This window comes from Galendromus occidentalis, unplaced genomic scaffold (assembly GCF_000255335.2).
Source record: "Galendromus occidentalis unplaced genomic scaffold, Mocc_1.1 scf7180000075563, whole genome shotgun sequence".
Classification (NCBI taxonomy): Eukaryota; Metazoa; Arthropoda; class Arachnida; order Mesostigmata; family Phytoseiidae; genus Galendromus; species Galendromus occidentalis.
This window is the reverse complement of record NW_003803553.1, coordinates 215,092-226,825: the sequence shown is the minus strand read 5'-3', so window position 1 is coordinate 226,825 and position 11,734 is coordinate 215,092. Positions and strand designations below refer to the sequence as shown.

The 11,734-nt window shown below is 51.5% G+C and overlaps 2 protein-coding genes across 2 annotated transcripts; one reads left to right on the top strand and one right to left on the bottom strand.

Moving 5' to 3' along the window:
* Positions 1-4,302: 4,302 nt before the first annotated feature.
* LOC100907115 (next to BRCA1 gene 1 protein) lies at positions 4,303-6,958 on the bottom strand. Its single transcript, XM_029111201.1, has 10 exons — positions 6,829-6,958; positions 6,106-6,238; positions 5,838-6,000; positions 5,684-5,742; positions 5,472-5,575; positions 5,306-5,384; positions 4,948-4,962; positions 4,735-4,862; positions 4,522-4,661; positions 4,303-4,417 (listed from the first exon to the last, which is right to left on the bottom strand). Exons 2-9 carry the CDS (start codon positions 6,220-6,222, stop codon positions 4,523-4,525), a joined length of 804 nt encoding a protein of 267 aa, XP_028967034.1. The 5' UTR covers positions 6,223-6,238; positions 6,829-6,958; the 3' UTR covers positions 4,303-4,417; position 4,522.
* Positions 6,959-7,528: 570 nt separating this feature from the next.
* LOC100898444 (E3 ubiquitin-protein ligase RNF126) lies at positions 7,529-9,277 on the top strand. Its single transcript, XM_003737522.2, has 5 exons — positions 7,529-7,618; positions 8,121-8,233; positions 8,313-8,411; positions 8,547-8,709; positions 8,819-9,277. The coding sequence occupies exons 1-5, from the start codon at positions 7,529-7,531 to the stop codon at positions 9,104-9,106; spliced, it is 753 nt and encodes a 250-aa protein (XP_003737570.2). The 3' UTR covers positions 9,107-9,277.
* Positions 9,278-11,734: the final 2,457 nt, after the last annotated feature.

The window sequence follows — 11,734 nt, the reverse complement described above, 5'->3', positions numbered from 1 at the left end:
TTGTCCTCGGGTCTACGATGGAGCCCGCAGCGACCCGTGCAACGATTTCGCGTGACGAGATGACGACGAGCGCCTTGACCCGCGCCGGACCTGGGCCCATCGGCGATAGCTATCAAGGGGGGAAGTCGGGAGCCATCCAAGCGGAATCAGCAGGAAGGCCTAGCAGTACATTCGAATCGTGGCAGAACTACTTGCAGCCGGTCTACGTTCCTGAAGAACAGGTTGAAAAGCTTGATCACGCGGGAAGCTCACCCAAGGAGAACGATCGAGCTACCGCATCAATGGAGCATATAGAGGCTTCAGCCTCGGACGATTCGCTAGACGTTTCGGAGCCGATCCCGATGACTTCAACGACGGTTTCAACCTATGCCGCTTTCCCCGACACCGACACTAAATTGTCCAAGTATTCGAATAACAACAAGAAGAAGTCGACGTTCACAGTCAATCTCGGGTCGCACATAACCGTAGCCTACGATTCTGCCGAGGTCACGACCGAGGACGGTATAACGACCGCGAAAAATTCCGAATTCAACCAGTTTACGGAGTCAGACAATCCGTTTTGGCAGCGCCCCCCGCCACCTGCGACGCCGCAGCAACAACCGTCGACGAAATCGGCGGCTCCGGCAGCCGCAACGTCGACGACTGAGCTGCCGCGGCCCACTCCTCATATTTTCACGCTGCAGGAGAAACAAGATCATATGACTCAGACCGAGTCGTCGCTGAAGCTCACGCGAAAACAAGGCGACGATATTACCACTATTCCCGGCCTTATCATATCGACGCCATCGAGTCTCCTGCGGACTGACGAACCTACGAAAGAATCGAAGGAGCCCGCGACCTCATCAGCTCCATCGTACATCATTACGACATCGGATGTTATAAACAATGAAGTCAAGTTCCACCCGTCGCGCCGCACATCCCCAGCGGAAACCGAATTCTCGACGGACTTTGGACTTCGGAAAACCGACGTGGAACCCACTGTTCAGTCATCTGTTCCAAGCCAGAGTATTTATAGGACGGCAACGAGTGCAGCAGGCACATCGGCAACCTCATCCACGCCGTCGACACCAACGACAGCGTCGGTGTTACCGACGACAAGCTCCGCATTCGATTCGAGAAAAAATACAGCGCAGCCCGGAGCGAGCAACGAAAAGCCGAAAAAGTCATTCAGCTCTCAGCGAGCTGGAGGGAACATCGACTTCGCTGAGGGCATCAAAATATTTTCCACTCTGCTTCTGAGCGGTCTCGCCAAAGGTCGATCGGATCAATCCACCGTGAGCCCATCGAGCCCCCCCAGTCTCCACTACGAGAGCGTCACCGAAAACTTCCCCGCCACAAGCCAATATTCGAGGCCCGCACCGATTCTGACGACAAGAGCGGATCTTTCGAGTAGCGCCCGATCTACCGCGAACCCGTCAGTTGCATCGTCCCAATTTTTCACAACGAACGTGCCGCTCCCATACCCCGCGAGGGAGGGCCTCGGCAGTCAACAAAAAACTTTCGATTCGCCGCATAGCAGCAGGACACCTCTCGGTTGGCAAACACTCGACAATCACCACAATGGTCAGTTTGGAATGGTTCGCTATATATGACCTCGCGATAATTTCCTCTCGATTCTCTCAATTCAGTAATTGACTCATTTCGTCCGCGGATTGATCGTCGCACGCTCGTGGAGAATAACTTTCCGAGATTCGGTTTCAGGCCAAAAAATCTCGAACAAATCAGCAAACTCCCAACACAGCGTTGTGTCTTTCGGAGCAAACGACGCTCTTTTCCTACCCCACGGTCATTACGTGGCTGCGAACCAGTCTATTCCGTCCAAAGGCAAGTTTTCTGATGGAGTGTTGAATAATATATGTATGAGCGTGATCGTCTGCGGTGTAATTTAAGCTGGCTTGCTGCGAGAAGAGGCATCGTCCGTTGCCGTATAACGGAAAAATAGGCGCGAGATTAAAATAGCAAGAAATCGTCAGGCTCGGGCTGCTTCATCAACGGCGTCACCGTCGCTGACGGTGAACTCATTCCCAAGGAGGATCCGTGCATGCTCTGTCGCTGCTATGGTGGAGAAGAACTGTGCACCATCAGGACGTGTCCAGCTCCTCCTAGCGACGATTGCACGCAAGAGAGACCGGACGGAGCCTGCTGCCCTCGATTCACGTGCAGTAAGCATGTCGAGATTTGCCAAGAGAAAATATTTTGGAGATTTTCCCGCACACCTCGCGCAAACTCCTCTCATACAACGAAGAGTTTCCTTCCAAGAACTCGACTCCGTGAGAGCGCCGGCTCGGGATATACATAGAAGGATCGTAGACGATGGTTTCCACCAACCGAATCACCCAAAATACGTGCCTCATATCGACATCATGATTGCATCTCAAAATCCTCAAATCGGAGGGCGCACCGTCGATCGTCCGAATTCCAGGCAGGAGTATATTGCCCTCGAGGTAAGCTTTTCTGCTCGCTTCGGGCCGGGTGAGCGATTTCCGTCGCTCATGCGGGAGGGAAACCTCCATATGAAACTCCTCAAGGAGGCTTCGAGAGCAGGGTGTTCCTGCAGTGGGCTCTCCGGATCCGCTGCGAGCCGCGGAATTCCAATGCTTCAAAGAGGACGCTCTTGCCGCTCAGACTTACCTTGATATCCATCGGGTCTGTATTATTAGGGATCGTCGCCTAGCCCTGGACGGGCAGCTGGCTGGCTAGGCGGTGAATCTTAGTGACGTACACTGTTCCGGCTTGCAGGGGTTCCGTCGATCGCCGGTCTCGGGCAAGAAACTTCTCGATCACGAGGCAGACAAACACCGCACCGCTTACCCGGTAGTCACGCAGGTTCGTAGTTCTGATTGGTATGCCCGTGGTACCTGGCCGGCGCCCCGAAGCTCCCGAGGAAGAGACTTTTTAATAATTTCGAATTTTCAGGAACCGCAAAGGTCGGAAACCCAAGCGGAAAGGTAAGGAAACTCGGGATATCCGCGTGAGTACCTAGAAAGTCGGATGTAGGTAGCGACTTCAACATCGTTCCATCTTCCACAGCAGATCGGATTCTGATTTCACGACGATTCCAACGGCGACACTCAAAGTCCTACTTCAGCATGCCGCAAGTATGTGCTGTGCCAGATGATGAAAGAATGAGGATGTATCCGTAGCACACCAAGTTTCGCAGGATTGTGAAGAAAATTGCCGAGACTGATACTTTTAAAGCTGACCGTATCCAATTCTCAGACACTCTTCCGACAAGTACGGTCACCATGAGCCCACCGACGGAAGCTAAAGCTCTCTCGGGTACCGAGTCTCCTTTCGCGCGCTCGCTATTCAAGGACATGTCCGACAAGCACAGCGCAACGCGAGAGAGTAGGTCTTCTCCCACGACATCGGAGCTTGAATTTTCATCCACCCCATCCAGAGAGGCATTCCCCTGTAATCTTGGATGGAATTCCAGATAATGTTCGATTCGGCACGCTTTCCGCCGCCAAACACTCTCCCGTCCTTCACGATTTCGTCACCGAGAATCAGTCGCAATCCGCGAGCAGCTCCGTGTGGAATCTCCTCAAGGTTTCAGGTACGTTTCGTCAGGAACCAGATCGGATTTCGGGAGACGGATGCAGCACGTGCTGTAGGGAAGCGCGAATCAAGTAACACTCCCTCTAATGCAGGCTGCAACATTTACGGAAAGTACTACCGAGTCAACGAAGTTGTGACCGAGCTCACGGAACGGTGCAAAGTATGCACTTGTACAGCCATCGGTGTCCACTGCATCCACACCTGCTGAGCTCCGTTGGAACTCTACCCACACAGGAATGACTCGTACATCATATATTCTTAGAGTGCAGCTCCTCCATTTTCAGTCTGTTACCTGCTTATCTCCATGTACATACTGTATTGCATATTTTCATCTCAGTTAGCTGTCTCAGTCAGTGCGTGAGCTTAACTAATTTGTGTACTTTTGATGACATCCGGAAGGGGCAGCTTGTGAAATATTCTCATTGAGAGGCGCGAACCTTATGCGCAGTGCTCATTAGAGGAAAATGCCGTACAGTGTACGGTGCCCGGTCATTCCGAATCAGCTATCTCACGGAAGACAGCTTCGAAGGAACAATAAAAACTGAAAAGTGATCGCGCACATCATCCATGAGTTCATAGTTTTGAGTTAGTAAGGCGTCCAAGACCCCGGGGCTGATCTCATGTCAGTAGGGCTGGACTCGCTGGTGCGCGATTAGCCTGTAGATTGTAGATGACTGCAGACTGGCAATGGCCATCAAAATTCAGGGGGACTAGCATAAGAGACCGAAAGAGCCGGAGACCTCCTTGTAAAAGCATTTATCCTGCTGTTTGCTTTACATGAATGACTTTACACAGCTTAAATCAATGAGACGCCGAGGTCGATCGTCCGCAGCATGAAGGGTGAAGTTTTGTGCGACGCCTGCGAAAAATTGGAGCTCCTGACTCTCTGACTACACACCTGATCAGATTTTCGATCAGGCTGCAAATGGTCCGATTAGCGAATCTTGTAAATGGATCGCTCACCTCAGCGCTTTGGGCGATTCGCAGACGACCTCTCGTCGTGAGATCGAGGTTCAATTAGGGCCTTGGCCACATTGTATATTGAAGAACACGCACTCAAGGCGCCAGTTATGAATGCTTCGGGAAGAGCTTCGGCTTCGAGTCTGAGGATCATCAGAGTGCACCTGTCATGTCTGATCTTGTACTTCCAAGAAGGGCCTGATGAATAAAAATTACCTGTATTGCTCTTGACGCGGCTTGTGCCGGAAAGCCGTCGGAGAGCTCTGAACCTGCCTCCGAAGGAGGTCCTCGTTGTAGTCGATATCGAAGCAAGGAGGGAGTTCCACGTCCAAATCATCCAATATCTTCAAAGGAGAAGAATTTCCTTAGGACTGTCGCTGGCAGCCGCGCAACATTCTGTGCTAACTAGGGGAGACGAATTGAACTCACGTCACTCGAGACATCCTGGAGGCAGCGATGCGAATTTCGATCAATAGATTTAATTAAATATGTATGTATAACCAGAGGGGTTTGAGTCGCGAAGTTGACCACGTGAGCCGAGCCTTTGCGTGTGTGCCTTACAGAATTCCTGTTCCGGATCTCAGCTATATATGCGTGTTTTAGAAGATTCCTCTGGCTCGATAAGGACAAGATATAGTATGCCGAACAAGAAGGAGGAACTCCCCTCTGTTCCCAGATCAAGCACTGGCATGCCTCCACCCTCCGAGAGAGGCCGGCTCTCGAGAAAGTCCTAGAGGCGATACAGTACGACCCCCAGATTCAAGAAAGTGCCGAGACCGTAGTTTACCTGAACGGAGCTTTCTTCCCGAAGAATCAGATTGCACCAAAGTTTATGCCCGAAATATCCGAAGTCTGGATGATACAACCTAAGGAGAGAAAAAAAATCAGACTTCGCAGACTTCCGAACGACGAGGGGAACCGGGTGTCGTAAAGCCTCAGGAGTGACCAATTACCTGAAGTGAGCTTGGAAAACTCCGTTGTGAGTTGGGAGAGAAATTGGCACTCTCACGTCGCCTTCCTCGTCCACGTCAAGCGCCGGTACAGACGCCGTTTGAGCCTGGAGATCAATTGGAATGATGGAGCCTCGAGAAGCTCGAGTCATTCGTTGGTGTCAGAGGATTCGGGTCTCCTTCGTCGTGGGAGATTATCGGCTGATTGAACTTACCTTGCTGAGATCTCCCCAGCACTGACGCAAACGAGTTCCCTCGGGCCATCTCCGACATCCTGGTCGAAAAATTCATTCAGTGAGGCTGACGATCGACGACTGCCTCGGAAACTACTGGGCTCATCATCGATCGAGGGACGATGCATCGACTTACCATTGTTCCGTACTTTCCAGCTTTTCTCGATATCTGTGCCGGGTTCGGCGATGCACCAGTCTGGGTAGGTTTCGTCGGCCACGAATTCGCATCCCAATTCGGATGTCACGCTGGGTATCGACGCTATGAGAGGTCTTTTGTCATCACAAACGCGATGATCGTCCTACGAATTCGACGGAGGAGCAAGTTAGCCTCTTAGTCCTTCAGTGGGAATCGACGTGAAGCTCTTTCATCCGGCAAGAAGCAACAGGGACACCAGCTTACTCACCTCACAAAGATCCAGCCAGTGGATGTTGTCGAATCTTGAAGCTATCAACTGCCGAACCTCATACAGACACGAATTGCGAGGAACCTCCAAGTTGAGTCGGACTTCAACTCTTTCCATGGCTTCTGAGTTATCTCTGTGGATGAGAGAGATTTGAAGTTCAGCGACCTCCTCGCGGAGCCCGCAACTCAGTTAATTCGTGCCAAGACGTGATCCTCTTGTATTCTACCGGATAATTGTCGCGGATCGGATTGCACTAGAGCCTTGCACGAAGATTTCCTCCGAACGAAACTCGGGACTCGAATCATGCCCGTGGAGGAAAACCCTCGGATGGAGCACTAATGATGGGGCTCGCGCGGAGAATCGGATGATTTCCCTACACTCTACACGAACGACGATTCCTGAGGCGAGCCAGCGGAGACCGCATGAGAGTTGACAATGGAGGCCAAACGCACGAGATTTCGCTACTCCATGCTCCTCGCATCGGTCTATGGTCTGGGTGAGCAAACACTCAATACAGAAAGTCGACTCGTTCCCAACATTCATCCATGGGCCAGTGATCTCCGCAAACAGGGTGGGTATTCCGGATGCGGAAACGAACTCCGCGCCGTCCACCGTCCAGACCCGCGTACATGCTTCGATCTCCCGCCCCAATCAATAACAAACGTCCTTCGCTCGCACCCGCGGGTCGCTCACAAAAGTTCAACCGACCTCTGAATTACTCACTCGGATGATTCAATCCATTACATATTTCCCGGTTCCACGAAGACGCACGCACACGTTAGGGCTTCTCAATGAAACACAGCTGTCGTCGCGTTGAGTTTCTCACCACTAACTTCGTCGTTTGCCCGAGTGTAAACCGCACCAGCTGATCCGAGCCCCGCTTAAACGCATTCAGCCACTTAAGGATCGGAACAAACGCACAACTCGGACAGCACTTTCTCAGCCAGCCATTTCAGTCAGTTCATATGGAAGCGAAGAGCGACATCAGTCAGCGGAGCTTGACACGGCTCACCGAGATCTCACATAGGCACTTGATCTCGGCTCGGGCTCCGAGCCTCGCTCATAGCTGGGTGAATGCGGCCAGGAGCGAAGACAGAAGAATCAGGAATGAATATGCAGGGGAGGCGACAGGGGAACGAACTCACGGGATAAAAACGCGACACCCGCGGCTCGACTCCGGGTCCTGTATCTGCTCGGCCGTCTTTGGGTGCATGCCTTGAGGATACCGTCCGGCTCGAGGTTCGAATAGCTCGCGAGTTTGAAAGATGGCGCCACAAGTGCCGGAGGCAAACGTTGCTTAAAACGGGGAGTTTGTTGTGTTGCTTGTCTTTTCTCATTAGGCTGAGCAGTGGAGTGGGAATCCACACAAATTTGTCGGGAGAGTACGCTGTGCGGCAAGTGTTTTGCTCGCTGCGGTGTGGAGATGGCGGAGGCATCGGGTGATCTCAGAAACCGGAGCTCGCCTCGCTTCTTCTGTCATAAGTGTAACGTAGAGGTTGAACCTGAACGCCCGGTACGTAATTGCGACACGGCGTAGAATCGATGCTCAGCGGGGAGGCTTCAGCTGCTCTGATCGACCCGAAGAGTTCAAGCTGCATAGCTGTATGAGGCTTCTGGAGGTGCCCCATTAAAACACATTCCCCCATCGTACCGAGTGGTCATAGGAGCAAGTCTCCGTAGGTTGCTGCCGACTGCGTAGCCTAAGCAGGAAAAATACCGAAAGCATCAGGACTCTCGCGATCAACTTTCCCTTCATCTCTCCACGGGGCGAAGAATAGAGTTAACATCGCTCGACAGAGCATTGTGTGGAACAATAACTTTGAATAGTAATTCGAGAGGGGACCGGAGACGAAGAATTAAATATCCCGGGCGCTTGTTGGGAACACGTCGGTGCACGCTTCGAACAACTGAGATCTTGTAGCTGAGAAATTGAGCATCGATCACGAACATGCCGCCGATTGAAGAATGCATGGAAAAGTTCATGCTCGAGTTCAGGCATGATTGCGATGTTCCAGGATCTCACTTGCCCTCGGTGTCAAGGTGGTTTTATCGAAGAGCTCGAGGAGACAGAACAACAGGCGAATGCGGACCAAGATTCTTGGTCGGATCTCGTAACCCATACACTCGGGTAAGTAGGAAGGAGTGGTTTCGACCAAAAAAATTCGAAACAGATAACAGCATCTCGGAACTCTGCCATCGATTTCTAGACGTTCACCAACGCCGGGATTCCTGATCAATCAGCTTTTTTCCGGTATCATCGACAACGGCCTGAACTTGGGCAACTACAATCTTCAAGCAGGTCCTCTGTGAGTGTCGTTCTGGCCCCGAGCAAATCAGCCCCCCCCAATCATAGCGATCCGAAAGCTCCCGGATCTGAGCTCTCGTAAGAGGCAGAACTATATCGATGCCAGAAAACGATGACGGGTTTTCCTTCCATTCAGGCTGATGCAAGTACACGGAAACCCGGGAGACTACGCGTGGGGTCGCGGGGGCTTAGACGCCGTAATTACTCATTTACTTAATCAACTCGAAGGCACAGGTCAAGCACCATTGGCAAAAGATCAAATACAAGCCATTCCTGAGGTGAAAATTTCGCCCGAGCAGGTGAGTCGATTGACCGCGTCGGGTGAATTGTCATCGATGGAGATCGGAATGAGAATGCTAGCTCGCGGTACAGCTGATCTCACGCCTCTCTTTTCCTTCAATGCTCAAGGTGGCGGCGAACATGCAATGCTCAGTGTGCATGGAGGACTTCGTGAAGGATGAGGTCACGCGACGTCTTGTGTGTGGCCATCATTTCCACACTCCTTGCATCGTTCCTTGGTTAGAGCTTCATGCCACCTGTCCCATATGCCGTCTCCAATTGGATCAGGGCGGGAGCAGCTCCAGTAGTAGCGGCAGCAGCAGCGGTTCATCAGCGCAACGACGTCCGACTCCGAGTACCTCTGTGTCCGGTCCGTCACAAAGTCGACCAGCCTATCAAGAAGATGAATGTGACTGAGCCCTCCGAGCCGTAGGCGCTCCGTCTGCATCCGCGATGGCTCAGTCGGGCAGTGTGAGACTCAATCACGAATGAATGAGGAAGAATTATTCGCATCGGAGGCGTTGATCAGAAATGGGATCGTAGGCATCTCAAGGAAGTTCCTCGATCTAATGAACTTGAATCGTAGAACTTTGTGGCTGATCCCTAGCAAGTGTATGGTATCCGCCCGGTGCGGAGAAAACGCCCGCTTCCGGAGGGAGCGCGGTGCTTCCCCGCGGATTTTCGAGAATCAATGCGATTGTTACTGAGCGAAGTCCTGTTTTTTCGTCCATCTCGAACCCGGAAACCAACGATATGATCATGCCATCGATCTCGGCGGCGCTTCAAAATATCCTTTGTGCACGATAAGTCATGTTCGAGAAAGTTCCCTGATTTCAAATGATGCTTCTAGGGAGGAGCTTCAGTCTGCAAAGAGGAATGCTTAATAACATTTGTGGACGAACACTTACGCACATGGCTAGAGGAATGTCGAGCGACTTGATTGTTGCTTCCTTCATCAGCAACAATACTTCACCACCGGTACTACTCAATGGTCACCAACTCTGCGATTCATGAGCCCAGTCAAGGGAGTCCACATTAGTGACCCTTCTAAACTCGCGCCGAAGTATATTTTTGAAGCCGATCGCTGCGTTATAAAATGATGGCTGGAGCAGATGGAATATCTGAGGGGAGGGATATCCACCTCGCGTGTAGTCTGATGATCCGATGTGGATATTAGGGAGGGCGTTTATTTGCCGCGTAGATTATCCAGAGACCTCCGAAGAGAGATCTACTCGTGTATAGCTTTGTGAAGTTCCTGCCGAGAATTCTGGCAACGGATTCGTGTGAACAAGAATGTTAGAGTATGAGAATGTGGCTCGGGTGTGCATGCGAGAGCGGATCGGCGTGCAAGCGTGTCTCACTCAGCGTCGAACTCTCCTTGGATAGGATATCATGATTTTCGTTTAGCAAATAATTGTAAATAGGGAACGGTCGATTGAAAAAAAATTGGATCGAATATTCGATGCAATCATGTTCTGCCCATAGTCCATAGTCGAATGAAAATATTTTCTTTTCCTTGCTTCGTTGTTGATCTCCTATGACGAATGTACGCGAGAGCGGGTCCTGAAATTTTCTCCTCGTGATTTTTCAGTCGCAGACTGCGGCGCGAGCCACGACGGATGAGCAGCTCCATAAGGTCCGTGGTCGCAAGCTTTCCGAGGAACGCTTGGGCTCTTCCAATCCTATATCGAGAAGGAGACCTGGACCTCCAATGGGTGTACCGGGTGTCGATCAGCTCGATCTCGATTTTGCAGATACTTTACCCTGGGAGAAGTGTCAGGACGCATAATTCGTTTCTGTCGAGCCAGACTCGAGGAGCGAATCATTTGAGAGCCTCCGTCCGACAGTCGCTACCATCCTGAGATTATTAATCCCGCTATGACCTGGTTCTTCGCGAATCTGGGAGTCTGGGAGCCGATTGGAGCTATGCAGCGGATCGGAGAAAGCCCAATCTCGACTTGATTCCGCAAATCGGACGCTCCAGCATTGCCTTCATGAGATTCGAATTACAATCTTCAATGTGATCGAAGCTCTCACAAGTTGTTCGCTCACGATGCTCACATCAATCCGATGTTCGTCGTAGTCGCCGCTGTTCTAGCGGATGATTTCTACTAAGATGTTCTCTGAAGTCGTTTTACCCGTCGCATCGGTCCCAGAGGAGCCCCCCGGCGGTAGACCATCCGAGCAGGAGTTCGCGCGTACAGGATCCCTTCTTTCTCTCGGATTGCCGTTCCTGCTAGGAAACATCTATATAGAGTCTCGACAGTCTGTTCTGCTGCGTGCGCAGCCAGAGGCAAGGAGGGAGGAAGGGAACTCATCGGTGTATCATTCACTCTCCTTATTGCTACGGAGGAGAATAATATTCATCTTCATCACTTGATTTCTTACAGAGGATAGAACTTGGGGTTGAAGGCTTCTGGTCACAGCAGATGGTTCAAGTCTATTGAATTGATGGAGTGTGTCTTCATGAGACGAGATCACATCATATACACATTGTACAATCCATTGACACGATGTGCCTGACTGAGATTTCTCGCCAGCTAGCTTGCGCAATTAGAACGGATTCGATGTCAAAGATTTCATGTTGAAGCTCATAGGGCCCGCGGTATATGCGCCTGAAGACGTCTCTGGGAAGCTCTGTTTTGAGTGGGGAAGACTCGAGAGAGTCAGCACTCCGAATAGCTTGAATCCAAGAAAACTCAAACATCAGCTTAATCGACACTATGCTCTTCTCGGGAACCCTCGAGACGCCTGCAGTCATATCAGCGGGAACGCCAGGAACAGCTCGATCAACTTTTCCCGGCGGGCTTCGAGCGCCTCGATGAGCTCTAGATGGGAGATTCCCCGGAATGATCAGCAAATAAACCAACTACTTCAGCCGGAAAAACCCTGGGGGTGCTATGGCCCCCGTGCCCTCAACCAAAGTACCCCCCTGACATCTCGGAATTCCTGCAGTCGTTTCCGATTTGAAATTCGGATTTGAAGCTTAGCTCATCTGCCTGACCAGCGGAAAAGGATACAGCTCTTGTCCCCATCGAGAATCTG

Excerpts from the sequence above, each read along its gene's own strand:
- LOC100898444 (XM_003737522.2), top strand. The coding sequence starts at position 7,529 with ATGGCGGAGGCATCGGGTGATCTCAGAAACCGGAGCTCGCCTCGCTTC. Across the intron at positions 7,619-8,120 it reads AGGTTGAACCTGAACGCCCG|GATCTCACTTGCCCTCGGTG; the intron begins GTACGTAATTGC and ends GCGATGTTCCAG. Across the intron at positions 8,234-8,312 it reads CTCGTAACCCATACACTCGG|ACGTTCACCAACGCCGGGAT; the intron begins GTAAGTAGGAAG and ends ATCGATTTCTAG.
- LOC100907115 (XM_029111201.1), bottom strand. The coding sequence starts at position 6,222 with ATGGAAAGAGTTGAAGTCCGACTCAACTTGGAGGTTCCTCGCAATTCG. Across the intron at positions 5,576-5,683 it reads GCTGGGGAGATCTCAGCAAG|GCTCAAACGGCGTCTGTACC; the intron begins GTAAGTTCAATC and ends ATTGATCTCCAG. Across the intron at positions 5,385-5,471 it reads GTTTTCCAAGCTCACTTCAG|GTTGTATCATCCAGACTTCG; the intron begins GTAATTGGTCAC and ends TTCTCTCCTTAG.